The following is a 19964-nucleotide window of genomic DNA, read 5'->3' as shown; positions in this document are numbered from 1 at the left end:
AATAACTCAACACTATGAAGGGTATAGAACTTTCTTGGGGGGTTGAATTCAGAGGAGAAGAGTTATATTTTGTAAGGCCAGTCTATAGATTTGGAAATGTTTAAATAAACAATTGGAATGCTAAAAGTAAAAGAACTTAACGTTTTGAATTTTACGTTTAATATAATATTCCTTTTGCAAATTTCTAAAGAAAAATTACGGAAATACACTGAAATTATTTACTATTACGTTTTAGAAGCCGGAAAGTAAAAGATAGCGAATATGATCCATTTAAGTGAGATACATGGATACTTTTTTAGACTTTTAAAAAAATGCATATCACAAAATTCTACAGATTTTAGCTGAATGGTTGAATGAATAAAAGATTTATTTTTATCATTACTTCCGAATATAAATAATAGACAAGTATAAGTGGCACGCTTTTTAGCATCTATTTCACAAAGTATTAGCGCATATTTATCAACTCGCTTTGAGAGAAGAAAAAAATAACACCGCGATAAAATTCTGTGAGGAAAACACTTGTTTATTTTTGGACCATGTTGTAAAATTGGAAAATGTTGTGCAATCCACCTATTTAACGATCAGGAAAAATAAATATTTTGCCGTTGTGGCAAATTTAGCTCTTTGGACTTTCTACTGTACTTCTTTTATGTGCTTTTCACACACCTAAATCAGCATCCATGCATTTGCACAGCTTAATTTTTCTGGAATATTCTAGAAGCTTTTAGTTTAATTTTCTAGCCAAAAGTCATGCCTGTGTTCGAGCTTTACAAGATTTTCATTGGTTATTCTTAGGGCAATGTTGTAAACTAATTTTATATCTTCAAATCGGAGTGATGTGGAAACTCTAAAGTTCATAAGCATCATTGCCACGATGGTACGAACTGAATAGAGTCCGTAGATCATTCCTATGCAATTTCGAGGACCACAAGAAAATGGCATGTACTGGTAAGGGTGCCTCTTTGCCACCTTTTCCGGCAGAAAGTTATCTGGATCGAAAAGATTAGGATTAGGTCCGAAAGCCACAGGATCTCTGTTGTTTCTCATTATGGGAATGCCTATCATTGTTCCTGCAGGTACTGTCAGATTCTCTGTTAATAAGAAATATGTGTTAAACATTAGAACTTATGGAATTACATCTTCTTTTATGAAGTTGGAATTCAATCAACTTACTCAACTTTATGTCCTGTGTAGTCTTTCGTCCAATATAAGGAATCACAGGGTAGAGTCTCAAAGTCTCTTTGATAACCATCTCTAAGTACGTAAGTTGTTTCATGCTGTCGTAATCAACAGGAACTGATTTATCAACAAAAACACTTCTCAGTTCGTTCACAACTTTTTGTTGAACATCCTGATGCATTGCCAGCATTAGGATGGTATAGGAAGCCAAATGGGTTGATGTATCTGATCCTGTATATAGCATTACATCAAGTTCATCCCGAACATCCTTATATCCAATTGTTCCTTTAGCCCAAAATCGGAAAAGTTGATTGATCACGGTTTTGGGTTTTTGTTCAAACTCCTTATTCTGAAGTTTGGCCAATTCTTCGCGCTTTTCTTCTTCAGCATCAGCATCGGGATCAAATAAATCCTTCTTCATTTTGATGATCCTTGCGAGAAATTCATCCGCTATGCCAAAAGCAGTCTGCTCAATCTTATAGAGTTTTGACCATCTATAGATCCATTCGATGTGATATTGTGCCTGGATCATACGATAAGCAATAAGATCAGCACCAGCTATCACTGCACGTACATACTCGCGATTTTTCTCATCATCAATGTCAATGTCAACCTCCGTCGTTGCAGCTGTAGAAGGCAATAGCATTTCATAGACAGCGTGTCTTGTAAATTATTCAAATTACCCAGCTTACCCGAGATCATATCGACGGCACAAATGTAAAAGTGCTCAAGTAAATTGATGTCGTCACCTTCCTTCTCCATCTTCAGTTTATTAATCATTTTCTCAACTTTGCTGTGAAATGTTGGTATTAAAGTCTTTATCATGTTGATACTGAAGGAGGGACTAAGGATTTTACGATGAACTTTCCAAATATTTGCTAGAATACAATATAGAATACAAAAAAAAAATTAGTAACTTTATAAGGAGAAAATTTTAAAAATTCTTTGAAAACCTAACCATCTGCTGCAACTAATCCACGATCTTTCTTGAAGAATTTGTAAATGTAAGGTTTTCCTAGAGCATTTGGGTCTGAAAGCAATATTTCCAAATCTTCAGGATTGTCGATAATGATGAAGAGCTGAAAAGGACCAATCCATGTGTAAACAGGGAGCTTAACACTATTCAGAAGACGATCAACTGTTTCTGTAACACCTATATGGAAAAAAGATCATACTTAATTGCTTTCAGGAATTTAATTATACCTACAACATGATCAATTTGCAATTTGCATATGAAAAGTTGTGAAAACGTCATCCCATTCATACCCGAAATAGTGGAATATTGATTCGAGTGTTTTATATTGTTGTATACGCGAATATTAATATTGGAAACACGACTTTCTTTTGCAACTGTATATTTATGACGATTTTTTTATGTGTTACTAAAAATAAAGACATAAAATATCAGAAACTATTCTCATTGAATGTAAGTTGTTTAGTTTGTTTGAACATAAATTCTTCATCTACAAAATATATTTACTACTTATTTACTACTATTTATGATAACATTAATTATAAATAGTTTTTAACGAAACGAGAAAATGACGAAAAATACGGTCCTCTCTAATAATTCTATTTATTTTTTATGTCTTAAATTTTATAAAGTATAGTTAATGAGGAGCTAAGAATCTAAGAGAATTTGGGCTGGAAATTTTAATATTTAGAGAAGAAAGCCTTTTCAGTACAGATCACATCGGAAACCGACCACAATTCATATCAAAAATATTCCCTCGGCATAATTTTCAGTTTATCTGACTCTTAATAATATTTACTGATAGTATTTAGCTTGTATTAAATGATTATTAAGACATTATATCAGTTTTAGAATGTGGGGCTATTTTGTATTTTTGTCCAACAAGCTCATTTCTGACTGATCCGAAAATTATACATTTTTTTAGCCCATGTATTTTCTCAAATTTTGTTTAAAACTGTTCTTAGGTTTATATATGAAAGTATTTCAGGCAATAGAACTGGATATTACAGCGTTTTTCCGGTCCAAATCACGTGTATTTAAACTTACGAAGGGTATATTTAATGTTTTGAACGGTACTGTATATAGGGAGATTTCGTTTAGCTGTATTTAAATTTATATTTCCACTTTAGAAGTGTTTAAGAAAATATAGGAATAATATCTGTATGCTATTATCGCTATTATTATTGGTTACCAAAAATAATATTTTCTCAGAAAAAATTTCTTGATAAAATAGAGTCGATTGAATACCTGTTTAGCAAGGATCATTTATTGGCAATTTCGTCAAGATATGGAAATTTATTTAATGTATCTATTGAAATGGAAGCAATATGATGTTTTCTTATCAATCTACCTTTTCTTTTAAGAATACGTGATCAAATTTTAGATTTCAAATGGTACAAAATATTGTACCAACAGGTCATGATATCATATCAAGTGCCAATAGGTCTTCCGTTGATCCTAATTATTTAGAATATTTACCAAAAGAGTGGAATATGCAAAACATTTGAGAAAGAAAGGGAAGTGAATTATATTTTCATGAAAGTTTCTTGATCTAAGAGTTGTATTGGTTGAAATAATATCTAAGGTTAGTTGCAGATTAAATACTGAAACTTGAAACTTTATTATTTTTTAATTAAATAATAATTTGAATTTTTTATACCCAAATTTAATTTTTGCTGTTCATTTATACAGTGCCACTAAATTTCTTAAAACACTTAGGAAAACTAGAAAAAGTAAACCTAAAAAGTTAATCATTGATTGTACTGTACATCCAGAACATACAGAATAATATAATCACGTTACTCTTTTTCATGCGACTAGCAAATTATCTGGATAATTTATTCGCCAGACTATAAAGGATCATAAAACCATAATTTCTTGCTTAAGCGTAATTTTGTAAAAAAAAATCATCCTAAATATATTTATGTTACGAAATAATTCAAAATAAGTATAAGAATGTGTCTCCAAATACAGTAATAGCTTATTTCGTTATATAATTTAAAAGGAAATCTATGTTAGATGTGATTCCGGAACTTAACCATTGGGATGTTTGGGATATATTAAAAGCAAAATTTTGTTTATTTGTCAGGCCTAATTACTTTATTTAGTACTTCACTATAAACAGATATTAAATAACAAGTATATAATGTGATTAAAATAACTGAATATGATTTTTGGTTAAGCATGAGAGCCAGTTTCCTTTACTATGTCACGGTCTTCATCTTCTTTAATGTTTCTGTTTATTCCAATAAAACCAATAGAAATCGTAGAAATAAATTCACCTGCACAGTCTTTGCCCAAGAATGAAAAAGCCGCTCCGATAAGAGGCAATTCGGGAAAGTGATCCAACTCTGCACCAATTAATTTCAGGAGCCTCTTCTTTCGCACTTGTATATAGATCAGAAGCACTACCGTAGCTATTGCTAGCAGAGTCGCAAAAGCAATAAAGAAAGCCATTCAAAACACTTTCGTTATAAGTTTCTGCTCTAATAATTTAATATGAAAACTGAAGTAGTAATGTGTTTTTGCGCGAGTCAACCACTCTCGATGAAGTTCTCAGATCGATTAAACTACTTGTTCTGACTTGAGATCTATCTTGGAAGCTTTATGGGAGTTATCTTACCTGTAGCTTCGTATATTATGCAATTAATTAAAATTGAACGTTACACACACGTTCAATGTGACTCAAGGTGGGGATCTTTCTTGGGTTCAATGGGGAAAAGCTCATAAGTTTTTTTTTACATACAAAGTCTGGACAGGAAATAGTAAATAGGTAAATAAGGTGCTTGGCTTGTGAATGGAGGCGCCTGGTGGAGCTTTCAGAGGACAATTCGATTAATTCAATTAAGTATAGGGGCATTTACAGTGAGAATTTTTTTTACAATCTGACTCATTGAATTTATTAATTTACTACCTATCTTTAAATCATTTATTTAAATCAAATTCTTGAGTTACTCACCACATTTAGAACTGATTAAGTAAAATTATATACTCAAGTAAAATAGAAAATGCAACATAGCATGTTTACCACAAAACCACAAATTTATTGTCACAATCACTGCAATTCCCAGACCAGTAATTACTACCCTCAATTCTTATAGAAAAGCGATCAAATCGGACTTTACAATGACGAAGCCTGATTAAGATAATGAATGAGGAGAACAGGAAGAATAAACAATTCATTTAGCTGAAAAATTGCATTAATTTATTGCTGAAAACTACTGAATATAGCATTTTCAAGTTTTTCGCCAGAAATCATGACGTGGTGCAAGATTAACGAGATTCTCATTTGTGATTCGCAGTGTAATGTTGTAAACAACTTTGATATCCTGAAACTTCATGCGTGTGCTAATTTTGAAGTTCATCATCATCATTGCCACAATAGTTCGAACAGAGAAGAGTCCATAAATCATTCCTATGCAATTTCTAGGGCCACAGGAAAACGGCATGTACTGATAAGGATGCCTCTTGGCCACTCTTTCCGGCAGGAAATTATCTGGATTGAAAAGTTCTGGATTGGGTCCAAAAGCCACAGGATCCCTGTTCATCCGGATAAATGGAACTCCAATCATTGTTCCTGATGGAACGGTGAAATTTTCTGTAACAGCATTATAGAGAGAAGCTTATGTAAAATTTAAAACCGTTAGTTTTGGTTTAATCACCTAAACTTCAATGAAAAGAAATCTTTTAAACTGTCCAAAAAGCAGTTTCTCCATTAACCTAATGAACCTTATAAAAGCGCATTGGTAATAAGGAGTTGAAGAAATTTATTTACATTTAAACCCAGAATCAGCATTAAAACTTTATAAAATTCGTGTTCTTTGAAAATATTAGTTTTATTAAAGCCAATACCCAATTTCTTATAAGAACAATCTTTTTCAGTTCCTAATCAAACTTAAAGTTCGTATATTTATAGAGGAAATAAATTGGTAAAAATGGTCAGTAAAAACCAATTTAAAATATGGCAAAAAACAAACGAACAGTAAAAAATTAAAAATGAGCAGTAAAATATCTAATTATGGTCAGTAAAAAACTGAAATCTTTACAAAAATGGGTCTAATTATTTAACGTTTAAAATTGTTGCAAATAAGGGAGGAGTACGCCGGATCGGAATGTTAAGAGACATGCTCCATATTTAGTTGAAAATATAATCCACAAAACATTATTTGGTATTTTTATGTATGCTAATTGATACAGTAGTGATGCCTTTAACTATATCTGTGCTTTTGAATTTTTAATTTTTATAATAAATTAATAAAAAATATGTGTAATTGCAAACTTGCAATCTGTACCTCGGATTGTCAGGAATTTAATCAAGTGTCTCAGGGAACATTGGTTTTATAAATTAAATCTAAGTTAATGCACTGTATTCTTCTGAGAGTTAAATGGTAAAAAGTAGCTAATAATTTTTAAAAAATCATTTAATTTGGAGCAACAATGTAGTATTAACCTGACGATCCGAGGAACACTGCCGATCGCTGGTACTCTTCCCTTAGAATGAAAAGCCCTTTATTTTCCCTTTGCCAAAATTTGGACAATAATATCAGTCTTTCAAATTTTTTTGTTACTGCTCAATTTTAACTTTTTACTGCTCATTTATAGAATGCCTTAAAATATTAATTGAAATATTGTTACCAAGGGGAAAATAACGAAAATTAAGAAGTTATTATAATCATTTCTACATCTGGATATTGGCATGTTTACTTAAGCTTGATTTATCGCAATTTTTATTTTTAAATAAGGACCAATTGAATTTAAAAAATAATTACGACTAAAAATTTTATGGAATCATCGATGGGTATCATTCCTAAAAGGTTAAGTTAATGCGATTTCGTTTTATTATGTATTTAAAATCAACTCACTCAGTTTAATGTCAGCTTTGACTTCTCGAGCAATGTAAGGAATAACAGGATATAGGCGAAGAGTTTCCTTGATAACCATTTCTAAGTACGTAAGTTGCTTAACACTGTCATAATCAAATGGAACAGATTCATCCACAAATACACTTTGCAATTCTTCCACAACTTTCTGCTGCACTTCCGGATGCATTGCCAGCATAAGGAGGGTATAAGAGGACAAATGTGTAGACGTATCAGATCCCGTATAGATCATCACATCAAGTTCATCCCGAACATCCTTAAAATCCAACTGACCACGTGTCCAGAAACGGAATAACTGATTTATAACGATCTTCGGTTTTGTCTCAATTTCCTCATTATTGAGTTTAGCCAATTCCTCTCGACGCTCCTCTTCAGCATCAGCTACTTCATCAAACATAGTTTTCTTAAGTTTGATGATTCTATCCAGAAAACCATTGACCGCCCTCAGAGATTTCTTTTCGACTTCATAGAGACTTGAAAATCTGTAAATCCACTCGATGTGATAGGGGACAGTGATAATGCGTTTTGCCACGAGATCGGCTCCTGCAATGACAGCATCGACATACTCACGATTTTTCCCATCTTGGAGGTCAATATCCACATCAGTCGCCGACGCTGGAAAACCCAACGTGTTTGTATTAGAAAGAAAAATTATAGTGATATTGCAACAAATTATGCTATTACTTGAGATCATGTCCAAGGTGCACATATACAGGTAATCCAGTAAATTAACGTCAACACCTTCGTCAAGTTGCTTAAGATTGTATATCATCTTATCGATCTTCGTTTTAAACATTGGAATTAGGTGTTTCATTACGTTTATCGAAAATGATGGACTAAGAATTTTTCTATGTGGTTTCCAAATATGAGCTGAAAAAGCAAAAGAAAAACAATTCATGTATTATATTTTGTAATTGAAAAATATTCAAAAATTAAGAAGTTGAAAGAACATTTGCCTCAATCTTGAAATCAAGATTAATTTTTTTTATTGTAGTTTGATTTTAATTCTCCGGATTTTGAAATATAAATTTGGATTTTACTATATCAAATGACGTTGCCAGGAAAATACTTACGAGCAGATGTTACTAATCCTCGATCATTTTTGAAGAACTTGTAAACGTATGGCTTATACAGGGCAGCTGGATCCGAAAGAAGAATCTCAAGATCCTAATAAAAGGATTAATAAATATAAATAAATACGTGCAATTCTTACAAAATTTATGCTATAAGCCTCTACCTCGGGATTATCTATCACCATTATAAGTTTCAGAGGTCCAACCCAAGTATATGCTGGTAATTTTACATTCTTGAGCAAATAATCTATTGTGGCGGTTATTCCTACAAGAAATAAACATTAAGAAAAATTGAAAGGTCAAATTTTCTACAATTTGATAGGACTTTATAACTCATCGTTAAATTAATACAATTTACAATTTAATACCGACTTTTCCTGCATAAAATTGCTTCTATAAATCATCAGTTATTACAATAAATGACAATTTTATTCAGGAAATTGAATAAATTTTCTCATCTACAATTAAATATCTTTCTGCATTAAGCGATTTACAACACGATTCTTTAGTTAAATTAGTGTTAAGGACTGAACGTTTATATTTCTAAATTGCATAAAACTATTTTAGTTTAAAAGCATCAAAATTACTCAATATCACGTGTAATAAATCTAGAGAAATAATAAAAATATTTTCATAAAAGCACATTCGATGTTTAAATAATTTCTCCTATGGGAAAAATTATAGTTTTAGCTCTTTCGAAGAAACACACTATTCTTCTATTATTTTAAAATTTAACTATGCTAAATAATATAATATTTATTTTATAGCATAAAGTTATCTATTTAAATTTTTACTGTTTTGTCTAACTTTTAAATTTTAATAATCATTTTTATAATAGGTGCAATACCATAAATTTAAAAAGAAAAGAAAACTAATGAAATGAGCAATAAAAAATTGACTAGCAAGAACATAATATTTTTTTTGTCAATTAAAAACCTAATAATTAATACAAATGGTTTTAATTAAAAAGTAGAATAAATATAAATAAAAATGAAAATGATAATAATAACAAAAGTTTTCAGTTTCAAAATATTGCATCATACCTTTATAGGTTTTGAATGTTTTAGAATGAATATTCCTTAAATTTGATTTTTTGCTGACCAAATTTAACTTTTTACTGCTCATTTCTACTATACACTATACCATACTATAAGTATACCAAATATAAATATATTATTCTAAGTGAGTGCAATTTCAAAAATTTGTTTCATAATTATTTCATATTACTAAAAATTATGATATTATTCCTAAAATATTTCCGGTAAATTTTTAACGTTTTACTGATCAGAGAAATAATATATTTTACAAAACAATTTCAATTTTCTATTGCCAAGAGATTTTTAAGTTCTATTCTATATTTTTCAATTTTCTAAATTTCTAAAATTACCAGCAACGTCTTTTCCAGCAAAAGAATGTACTCCTCCGATTATTGGCCACTGAGGAAAATGATCAAGATGTCCGATCATCTTAAGAATCCTTCTTTTTTTCACATAAACGTAAATGGTTGCTGTCACTATCGACAATCCTAATAAAATTAAAGCAAGACCCATGACTTCTTTCACTAATTTTTAAAATTTTTCGCTATGCAAGGGCACAACTAAAAAAGCACAAATTAATCAAGGGAGAGGTGTTAAAAATATAACGTCTTCACTCATAACTGAATTCTATGCAATTGATTGAACGATCGTCTGAGAAAAGAGCTTAAAGCTCTAACACCACTAACTTACTGACATTTCCTGGTGGGATAATCACCTCAGTCTGTACATGATCACTTCACACCGGTGTACGGTTTATTTTTATGTGTTTTCCATATGTCTCACCTTAGTCGGAAAAATCAGGTGTAATTGTGGGTAAATTAACGTGACAGTCATAGAGGTTAACTATTAAGATGTATGGTCTAAAGAAAGAGATGTAGTATATAAAGTCATATTGTTGAATTGTCTGTGACTTTTTTTTATCATTTATATATATTTTTGCAGTCCTACGTCCTACAATTTTCGTTACTTCCGATGTCTCATTGTGGATTTATTGTTGTCTAATATAAGTTGACAGAGTGTTAGCGCGTGCTTAAATGGTGGGAAAAATAGGAGCAAGTTCATAGAAAACGATTAAACAACGCACAGATTATCCACTTAAGATACCAGTGGAACGTTCAATTAATTTATTCATTTGAGTACCGCAATTGGATTTAATTGGTGTGGGGATGATGCTAATGGTTCATACAATTGAATGTCATATGAGATTCACGTGAGATTAAAATTCGTGGCGTAAAAGCGTCTAACGACAGAAGAAATTGACACTTCAAAGGAGGAAACATATTTTACTATTACATAAAACCTTTTTTCTAAATATATAAATTATTTAAATACAATGTCATGAAAGCTATTATTCTTAAAAAAATACAATGAATGGATATTATTCGCTGATTTTGTATCTGTACTTTAGAAATAACTCCCGCTTAATTTGAATCTATTTCTTTTAACATTCACCTTTCAACCTCAATTTTTATGCAGAATATCTCTTGATAATGTAATGACAATTTCCTGTGAAATCTTAATCTTCCAATGAAGACATTTTTTGCAATTTTCATTGACGCCATGATGATTAATTGCAAGGAAGATTAAAGCATATCTATAAGAAGTATAATCATCATCATACTAATTTTATCAAGGAACTTCTTAGTAAATCATTTCGATGAATACGTGTAAGGCAAGAAGATGCAATATATCTATCACCTTTAGTCGGAGAGTGAAACGAAAATAAAACGAGAGCTGCAAAATGTATCAATTATCGATCTTTTCTAATAGATCAACCTCAATTAATTTATATATAGAGAGATTGCCTGAGAAGGTAATTAATTGTGAGACAATGCCAAGTTTTATACTTACATGGGAAAAGAGGAGGTTACCTGAGATGATTTCAATCCTACATTCCAGCTTCTCAATCACATCAATTGTCAGTATGAGAATTCTATGCTCAGTGTTAGTTCACATAAGTTTCTCTGTCTGGTTGATTTTCTTCTGCAATTTTGAAAAATATTAAGAAAATGGGACTTTCCAGTGTGTTCTTGAGCTTATCATTGATATCCTTAGTTGTTTTTCTATTATATGTATATTTAGAAAAACGGAGACTGCATAAACTTGTTGGACACCTCAATAAGTTTCCTGAGCATCCATTTATTGGCGGAATTATGGCGTTTATTGGAAAAGATCCTGAAGGTGTCAATATTGGTTTTTCTTATAAAATTTTTCATGGCACCTTTATTAACAACTTTTTAATTCAGATATCTAGATTGAAATCAAAATCGGAACTACTTCTGAATTTTTGTATTTATCAAATACTCTTTTCAAAAATTCAATTTTCTTTTAAGTTAAAATTTATTTTGTCTCCTTTAAAGAATAATCGTAAAAGTTATTTAACTTTTGTTGAACAATTTACCGCAATCATAATACACAAATCTTGGTCTTTAAGAAATATTTCCTGTTGGTTGGTATTAATTTAAAATTGGCAATAATAGTGATGAAGTGGTAGATTTAATTCTAATTCAGATTTTTACATGTAACATTCCTCCTAATCTTAAGAAGGACAAATACTTTTGATTGTATAAAATATTTATCATTTTCATAGACTTAAAATTTATATTGCAGAAATAACTAAATATGCAATGAAACTACTTGAGAAAGTAGAACTTCCAGCAACAGTGTTTGTCGGACCACTTAAAATGTTAGTTTTTCTGGATGATCCTGAGGTTAGTAATTAAACATTTTTCATTTAGTATAACCCCCTGAGATCGTTAATTTATTTTTGTTTAAATTAAGGATCTAGAAATTCTTTTGTCAGACCCCAATGCTCTGGCAAAACCGTATATGTATGAGTTCTTTAAAAACGAAAGAGGACTTGTTGCTGCTCCAGGTGAGATAGTTGGTTGTAAAGACTACATCGCTTTATAATTTAGAATTGTAAGACTTCAAATGTTAATTACTTCAGTTAATATCTGGAGGGCACATAGAAAAATTCTCAGTCCATCCTTCGGATTGAATGTGATCAAAACTCTTATCCCAATCTTCAATCAAAAGGTTCAAGTGATGATCAACAATTTGAGTAAAGAGCAGGAAGGAGCCAATATCAATATTCTTGACTACATGTACTCATGTGTTCTGGATCTAATTACAAGTAAATGATTCAGTTTATCTTTAAAATGGATGACTAATTGGATTTTCTTCTGCAGCAACTCTCACTGACGTGGATATTGACGTTCAGGAGGGGAAAAACCAAGATTACTTGGGAGCTGTTAAAAGTGCCTCATTAGTGGTTGCAACTCGAGTGGCCAAGACAATCTATCACATTGATTGGATATTCAATCTGTCCAAGATGTATCGGATTCAGATGGAATCTATGGCCGTGATTCACAATTTCTTTGACCGAATAATCAAGATGAAAAGGGAATTGTTCGATGAAGTAGCAGATGCTGAAGAAGAAAGAAGGGAAGAGCTTGCTCTCCTGAACAACGAGGAAATCGAGCAAAAGCCCAAAATTGTGATTAATCAGCTTTTCAGATATTGGGTCAAAGGGCATATTGATTTTAAGGATGTTAGAGGTGAACTCGATGTTATGCTGTACTCTGCTTCAGACACAACAACCAATCTAGCCTCCTACACCCTTTTAATGTTGGCAATGCATCCGAAGGTTCAGGAAAAAGCACTTGAAGAACTGAAGAGAGTATTTGTTGATGAAAGCATTTTAATTGATTATGATAGCATCAAACAATTGCAATATTTGGATATGGTTATCAAAGAGACTTTGAGACTCTATCCTGTAATACCCTATATCGGACGAGAAGTATCTCAGGACATAAAATTGAGTGAGTTTTCGGGACATGTCAGATAAAAAGGACAATAGTAACTTTTTTAAAATACTCCTCTAGAAAATCTTACGGTTCCGGCTAGAACTGCAGTGGGCATTCCTATTATGAGCATAAATCGTAACCCTAAGACATGGGGTCCAAATGCTCATCTTTTCGATCCGGACAATTTTCTTCCCGAAAGAGTGGCTAAAAGGCATCCCTACCAATTCCTTGCATTTTCTGGAGGTCCGAGAAATTGCATCGGAATGACTTACGGTTTAATTGCTGTTCGGACAATTGTAGCTGGTGTTCTCATGCGCTTCAAATTGAGTACATCTCTTAAATTTGACGACATTAGAATGGTCTTTAACATTACTCTAAGAATTATCAATGAAAATTTCATACAACTTGAGCATAGAAGAGATTTTTGGACAAAATAAAGAATTACATTTTGATATTACCTTTAGAGTTCCTTTATAATTATTGAAATAAAACAATTAATTATTGCACAATTCGTATGTATTTTTATTACCTCTAAAATACCTTACATTACTAATGAGAATATATATAAAAAAAATTGAATGATTGCACAATAATTTCCTATATTGCACGACATACCAATAGCATTTCATAATTGCTCTTAAATCTATATTTATTTTATTTGTCTCCCACGCTTTTATATCTTCTTCCTTAACTTTTTCTTTCTCTATTTTGATACAAACTTCCAACCCATCAGATAAGATGACGTTAACGTGTTTATTGTGTGGAATAAGAGGTACTATATAAGTAAATTTTCTTTCTCAATGGCGAATGAGATGATTATCACAATAGCAGGAATGATTATAGAGTTTCATTTCTTTGTAAAAATGTTTATGCTTTAATTTTTTGCCCTTTGCAGTAAATTTCTCCTAATAGCTCTTATCTCTGTGAATGCAATAAAACATCATCATAAAAAAATATGGGGCAGTTTATATTTACTATTGTTCATAATAAACTGTTGAAGATTTATGCAAAGAAATAGTAACATTGCAGCAATTTTCATAAAAAATCAAATCCCAAAAATTATTCAAAAATATAATTAGAACCATCAGGGTATTTGTTAATCGAAGTACGGAAAGTGTTTTTTTTAACACAAATTCCAGAAAAGTATTAGGAAGTATAACTCAATTCCCTGTTTCATTTCTTCATTTTATAGTTTATAATTTTTTTTACATACTGAAATGTTCATTTTGGACCATTTTCAGAATGTAGCTTTACTTAAATATATGAAAATTTAAAATACTATTCAATATTTAAACAAAAAAGTCTAGAAATTCTAAAGCCTTTGAATTTAATTAGAATTTTAAATGAAAAAAATGTCATTCTAAAATTTAATTCAGACATTACATTCAGTTTGCAAATCCCTTCTAAATTACCCAATATTCCGTGAGCAGCTCTCAGAATAATGAAATTCAGTTCTCGTCTGTGGATTTAAGACCACAGGAAGTGGCTCTTATGTGGTGAAATGCTGAAGGATGAAATCAATTGGGTGAATATTTTTGCGCAAAAAATATATTCAATTGATTTGAGATGCAAAAGAGCCTTAAAGAAAAATGACCCAAGATTCCAAGATACTGCTCTAGCACTAACCTCTATTTCTACGAGAGTGGATGATAGATGAAGTGTCCTCAACCGCCCGGGGGTTTTCTTGATCCCAACCCAACACCATGCTTTAACATAAAACGACCTACATCTACATTAGCGCTAATCAGAAGGTACTGCATTTCTTCGGTTTTGAAATGGAAAGGACGCAGCATAGAGAGTGTGATCAATTTATGGCAAATAGCCAAGGGAGTCTTCCAAGGAAGTACTAACTGGTCGAGGATTGACTGGTTGATAGTAACCCTCAGACTTAGATGTACGCTTAGTTAGTTTATCTCGCGATTCCTTCTTTGAAATCCCCTCTGACTTACAGGTGAAGTCACTCTTGATTGCATTGGACCTTGGACACCGACCTTTCCGTTCTCTCTGACTCTGAGCGAGACTTGAGATATCCGTAGTTTGACTGAGTTTCACATCTGCAAAAACTGCAGCCATTTCTACACTCTTCTTCACACTTAGAGCTTCCTGTGCACGTTGTTCTGTGTCACCGCTGTCTCCTGATCCACCCCCAACTGTGAACAATTCATAGTCCAGTGCTAAATTATCCCTTCGACCTCGACATTTCTGCAGAGCCCTATTGGTATTCACTCTCCCGCAGTAGCACTTGCTGGCACTCACGCAGCTGTCCGTGTCACACCATGTCGTGTGAGACTCAGCACCTTCGCCCATTGAGCAGTAGCACTTGTCCTCTGTACGACAGGTTATCAAGGATTCGCGATTACCCGCCTTGGCCGTGTTGCAGGTGAGCTTAGCATTGACCTCATGGTCAGCACCCAAGCTGCAGTAGCATCTATCGGCTGATGTACAGGTACAAGCCTCAGAATCATAACTGCATTCAGAACAGGAGACGTACCTGCAGTAGGAGAAATCAATCAACTCTTCCTCAGAAGAATTACCTTTTAGATATACTTACCCGCTAGAACTGTTCCTGTGCTGGGCATTCATGGTGTGTTCGTTGCGAGCCTCCGATACATCCGAACCACTAGTTCCAGCCCTGATACGTTGTTCATTCTTCAGGTGATTTTCAATTTCCTTAGGCGGCTGAGGAAGCTGAGTTTGGGTGATTTGGGTTTGGGTCTTACTGGTTTTGCTGGATTTTCCACTCCGAAATTTCCCGAAACGAAAGACCTTCTTGAGACCCTTTGCACCAACGAGCATCTTTTTCCGCTGATTCTATGAAATTAATTAATAAACATTAAATCAAAACCAAGAACTTTGTTTAAAACTTTTTCCAGGGGCCCATCAAGCTTAATAAAAAGTGAAGCTATTTTTCACTTTTCCTTGTAAAAATTTTGCAGATATTTCACCGCGACTTAAAAAATTTGCTCCTAGTTCTTGTATTATTTCGGCGAGCATTATGAAATATGTATTTTTAGATAGCTTTTAATGCACGATTTCGAAATATATCAGACTGATAAGTTAATTCTCTTGAGGAAAAAACTTGCCAATAGTTTTCAGTACCTCTATGCAAAAATGTATGGAAAAACGAAATGTCGAGAGGCCCCCGCTATTTCAATATAATAATAATGCTGACAAAATATTTTATAGAGAGAGGAACTAGACCTTTTCGTAAGCGAGATTTTTTAGATACGCATTAATACTTTTCCTTATACAAGGATTACAAGGATGAGATGGGCAGGCCCATGTCATATGAAATCAAGTCCAACGAAGCGCACGAAATGCAATTCGAAAAATTTTAATTCCAGAAAACTCTGATGATTTTTTTATATCCCCACACCACTTTTCCTTCTCTATACCCAGGTCTCAGGCCCTAGACTAGACCCCCTAGACCTATCATGACCGAAAACCTACATGGTGAAACAACTGTCAATAACTCACAATCATTTAAATCTATAATCTACACACTTTTAAGCACTCTTAGGAGTGGTACTGCCAGGCTTAAATTCGGATGATCTGAAGACAATTTGAAATTGGAACCTGGAGCACTTGTAAACATAGATCGAATGTTCTAGCACTTGACCCATTAAGCGCCCAAAACAGCTGTTTCTGCAGGTAATTTTATATTATAAGTATATCTTAAGCAGTGCATGATTTTTAAGATATTTTTTCTTAATGTAATGCTCAACGCACAACAACTTTTGTTTTGTAAACATGTTTTTGACATTGCAATTAGAGTGAGTGAGATCTAGATCTAGTCATCTCGCTCACTCTCACAGGAAATTTTGAAAACATATTTACAAACAAAACTTATTGTGCGCTGGGCATAAGGCTTTTAAAAATATTTTTGAAATATTCTGTATTTTTACCCACTATTTCTGATTCATTTATAAATACAATAAGCCGTATCGTGATTTTTTCATGAGTTTTTTAACTATTAAAAAATAAATTTTAAAAGCTGAATCTTCAAAAAAGTACAAAATCTTTTAAACCTAGAAAAAGTTATGCATTTTATTTAAAATTTACTAAGGAATTAACTGAATTTACGTATGCTTTTTTATCATAAAATGTTTAGCATTATGACTTAAAAACTTTAGTCAAATTTTATTTATACCACTACTGCACTGCTTTTTATTTAAATTCAATTAGTGTATTCGTTTGCTTTCATTTGCATAAACTTATAGAAAAGTGAAGTACCCGATATGCTTGCATAATTTATTGTCACACTTTAAGTAAATCGGATTGATGCAAATCATTAATTTTAAAATTTAATTTAATACAAAATTCTTTGTCTTCTTGTATTATGACATTGTATTTTTAAAAAATGTGTAAGAATATTTGATAAAAATTGCCAAAGTTATATAAGGAGAATTATGTAAATTTTTTAATAATTTGCAAATTGTAAATCAAAAGTTGAAAAAAAACTCTTCTTTAAATATGCTAAAGAATTCAGATTGTCATTAAATTCGAGTGTCAAAACATCGTTTAGTAATCTTCATTCCGTATTAATGTTTGCATGTTTTAAAGTCACGTAATATGCGTAATATCGTTAATTTAGAAATTTAAATAAATGAATAAAATTACCGTTTTCGTTAAAGATTTTGGTAAAGTAACACATTCTAAAAAAATAATTTGGAATTTTGCATTTCCTGAATTGTGTTATTTTAAGTTTTTTTTTGGTTTATTTGAATTCGATATTATGAAACAGAGATTTGATGGTCATTCACCTGGACATTGCTGTTTCGTCTCCTGAGTTTTTTCTTCTTCTGCCTTCTCATGATACTCTTGGACCGTTGATAGAGCTCATCCTTGGTGAGTGTAACGGCCAATTTGAGCAGGAACTCCTTGTAGATAGGTTTTAGGTCGTTGAACGACATCCCATCAGAATTGATTATGGCATTGAGAATTTCATCCAGTGAGTGCAGATTTTCCTGAAGACGGAACTCGTTGAACAGTTCGCTGAAGCCCAGGGGGGATCTGGACAAAAAAGGCACTCTATTGGACTGCTTTACTGTTCAAATCAATTGAAAATCTTACCCTCCACCTCCACCGAGTTTTCCCGCATGGCGTCGTGTCGCACGAGATTTGTAACGGGTCAAACCACTAGTATTGAGGAAACTTCCTGACCGAGGTATAGCAACTCGTGTCAGGATATCTCCGCCAGAAGCATCATGGTTTTGAGTTTGATATGGTGGTTCTGGGGCGGGTGAATTGGGCAAAGGCATTGCAGCGCTATTCCGTGCTTTGCTCTGCTCATTCAAGTACGACATCGATGAGTTGTACATTTCGCTAGGTTTGTCTGCTGAAAGAGATCGTACTGTGAGATTACTGAACTAGGGGGTGTTGGGAAATATACTCTAATAGGCTTGTACCTTTAGAAAGTGGAATCGGAGGTGCTCTCTTATTTTTGCTTGACTTCTTCTTTCTCTCCTCTGTGGACGTTTCCGTCTCGATAGCCTCTCGAATGGCGTCACTTTCGCCGCTCAATGAGCTCGTAGCACTCCTCTTCTTGCGTGGTGGACGTGCCGGTGGTGGAATTGATCTATGAGACACGGACTTCTGCGCAATACTCGACCCTAGTTTATTCGTCACGGAACTACTCGCAATACTCATGCAGCTGACGCCATTCCGATTCTTGGGGCGCCGTGGCTTCTCGTTGGATCCACTGCCCATGTGAGCCATTAGGCTTTGGTACAGTGTCGCAGCAATCACTATGGCATCCTCAGGCGACTGGCAGACGAACGCGTGGCACTCCAGTTGCTTAGGGACAGATGCTGAGCGCATCACCACCGCGAAGATGGGAGCATGAAGGCTGGAGGAAAGACGTCTTTTGTCTGAAGCACTGAGCGGGCGAAACAGGGAGCTTTTGTCTATATTCTCAGGATCCGTGATCAGGGGTAAAAATGCTGCTCCACCCTCAGAAGCTGACACCACAAATTTTACTGCTGACCACACGGCGATATTATGAAATGGGGTCAAAAGAGGTTCACGTCCATTGGTCAATCTCACTCGAAGACCCTTAGCACTGATATCCAGATTTCCAGCATTTTGATTCTGGAATTTAAATTTAATAGGGTAAGTGTGCCAAATTCCGGCCAGCTTGCAATTCCGGCCACCTTTTTTGTTCCTAGAATTTCCATAAATTTTTACTTTTTACATACTCTAGAGATTATACAATGCAAATGAATAGCAAAAAATGTAGCTTTGACAAACGAGATGACGTGAAAAAACATGGAAATAATTTCCGAAGGGCAAGGAACTATAAGAATGAAGGTGGCCGAAATAGGGTACCAAAGCTATGTCCACACTTTTATTCATTTTAAAATGTATTAAGGATGATTTTAGAGTAAATAAAGACGATAAACTGTCTAGAGGGTTCCAAACAAGGCTCCTTAAGGAGAAGGAATAAAAAAATCAATTTGTATTAAAAATATTACATTTCAAACTTGAGACATTGGCGCTTGCATGCAACTATGCCGAAATTTGGCACACTTACTCTATAGGAATTTTATTTTAGCTAGTACAAACCAACTGCTAGTCAAAATAAAGACGAAGAAATTAATTTTAAGCTGATTATTGCTAATGCAAAAATACTTTAGTTATTTAGCTTATTTGTATTTTTTTATTGAAATTATGCTTTGAATTTAATTATTATATTATAGTTCGACCATTAACAAAAGTCGTTCAAATTATCTACAGCTTTTTTAAAATTAAAGAAAAGGAAATGTTTCAGAACATATTTCATACACCATCAATTTTTGATAACTTTTCAACTCTTCGAAGTATACGGAAAAATTACACAGAATATTATCAAGTAATCGAATAATTTAATTTCATTCAACTATTAAAGTTATTACAATGATCTTGATTGATAATTTTATCGTAATTCTCATCATAACTTTCAAGTCAGTTTCTTAACACGGACTTATTGATATATTAAAGGTTTGTTTGATGAGGTATAAATAATTTTTGTGATT

At 32.9% G+C, this 19964-nt stretch overlaps 3 protein-coding genes across 10 annotated transcripts in view; 1 reads left to right on the top strand and 2 right to left on the bottom strand.

Moving 5' to 3' along the window:
* Positions 1-502: 502 nt before the first annotated feature.
* LOC129804893 (uncharacterized) lies at positions 503-9887 on the bottom strand. The gene is made up of 12 exons (XM_055852691.1): positions 9493-9887; positions 8270-8370; positions 8106-8199; positions 7717-7902; positions 7015-7647; positions 5402-5750; positions 5112-5122; positions 4435-4611; positions 2138-2332; positions 1872-2057; positions 1174-1806; positions 503-1091 (listed from the first exon to the last, which is right to left on the bottom strand). Exons 1-12 carry the CDS (start codon positions 9653-9655, stop codon positions 730-732), a joined length of 3090 nt encoding a protein of 1029 aa, XP_055708666.1. The 5' UTR covers positions 9656-9887; the 3' UTR covers positions 503-729.
* A 20-nt stretch (positions 9888-9907) lies between these two features.
* On the top strand, positions 9908-13460 carry LOC129801657 (cytochrome P450 4C1-like). 2 transcript variants are annotated; one of them, XM_055846925.1, is made up of 6 exons: positions 9908-9955; positions 11753-11853; positions 11924-12017; positions 12093-12278; positions 12334-12966; positions 13030-13460. In XM_055846925.1, exons 2-6 carry the CDS (start codon positions 11770-11772, stop codon positions 13386-13388), a joined length of 1356 nt encoding a protein of 451 aa, XP_055702900.1. In that variant the 5' UTR covers positions 9908-9955; positions 11753-11769; the 3' UTR covers positions 13389-13460. The 2 variants fall into 2 exon arrangements, with proteins under 2 accessions (XP_055702900.1, XP_055702892.1); XM_055846917.1 differs by lacking the exon at positions 9908-9955 and adding an exon at positions 10340-11323.
* The window catches only part of LOC129801626 (uncharacterized), a 31615-nt gene continuing 25103 nt past the window's right edge, over positions 13453-19964 (bottom strand). For 2 of the 7 annotated variants that reach the window (XM_055846849.1, XM_055846857.1), the window contains exons 4-8: positions 18360-19041; positions 18025-18304; positions 17715-17982; positions 15503-15762; positions 13453-15442 (exon numbers count right to left, since the gene is read on the bottom strand). In XM_055846849.1, the coding sequence (XP_055702824.1) occupies positions 14761-15442; positions 15503-15762; positions 17715-17982; positions 18025-18304; positions 18360-19041 (2172 nt within the window). In that variant the 3' untranslated portion in view covers positions 13453-14760. The remainder of the gene's footprint in view (positions 15443-15502; positions 15763-17714; positions 17983-18024; positions 18305-18359; positions 19042-19964) is intronic. The other 5 variants (XM_055846878.1, XM_055846868.1, XM_055846896.1 and 2 more) reach the window with 5 other exon arrangements.

This window comes from Phlebotomus papatasi, chromosome 1 (assembly GCF_024763615.1).
Source record: "Phlebotomus papatasi isolate M1 chromosome 1, Ppap_2.1, whole genome shotgun sequence".
In the NCBI taxonomy this organism is placed as follows: Eukaryota; Metazoa; Arthropoda; class Insecta; order Diptera; family Psychodidae; genus Phlebotomus; species Phlebotomus papatasi.
Note: the sequence above shows the minus strand (reverse complement) of the source record. Positions and strands in the feature narration are given on the sequence as shown.

Excerpts from the sequence above, each read along its gene's own strand:
- LOC129804893 (XM_055852691.1), bottom strand. The coding sequence starts at position 9,655 with ATGGGTCTTGCTTTAATTTTATTAGGATTGTCGATAGTGACAGCAACC. Across the intron at positions 7,648-7,716 it reads CACCTTGGACATGATCTCAA|CGTCGGCGACTGATGTGGAT; the intron begins GTAATAGCATAA and ends TGGGTTTTCCAG. Across the intron at positions 1,092-1,173 it reads TACACAGGACATAAAGTTGA|AGAATCTGACAGTACCTGCA; the intron begins GTAAGTTGATTG and ends TCTTATTAACAG.
- LOC129801657 (XM_055846917.1), top strand. The coding sequence starts at position 11,152 with ATGGGACTTTCCAGTGTGTTCTTGAGCTTATCATTGATATCCTTAGTT. Across the intron at positions 12,018-12,092 it reads AGGACTTGTTGCTGCTCCAG|TTAATATCTGGAGGGCACAT; the intron begins GTGAGATAGTTG and ends TAATTACTTCAG. Across the intron at positions 12,967-13,029 it reads ATCTCAGGACATAAAATTGA|AAAATCTTACGGTTCCGGCT; the intron begins GTGAGTTTTCGG and ends ATACTCCTCTAG.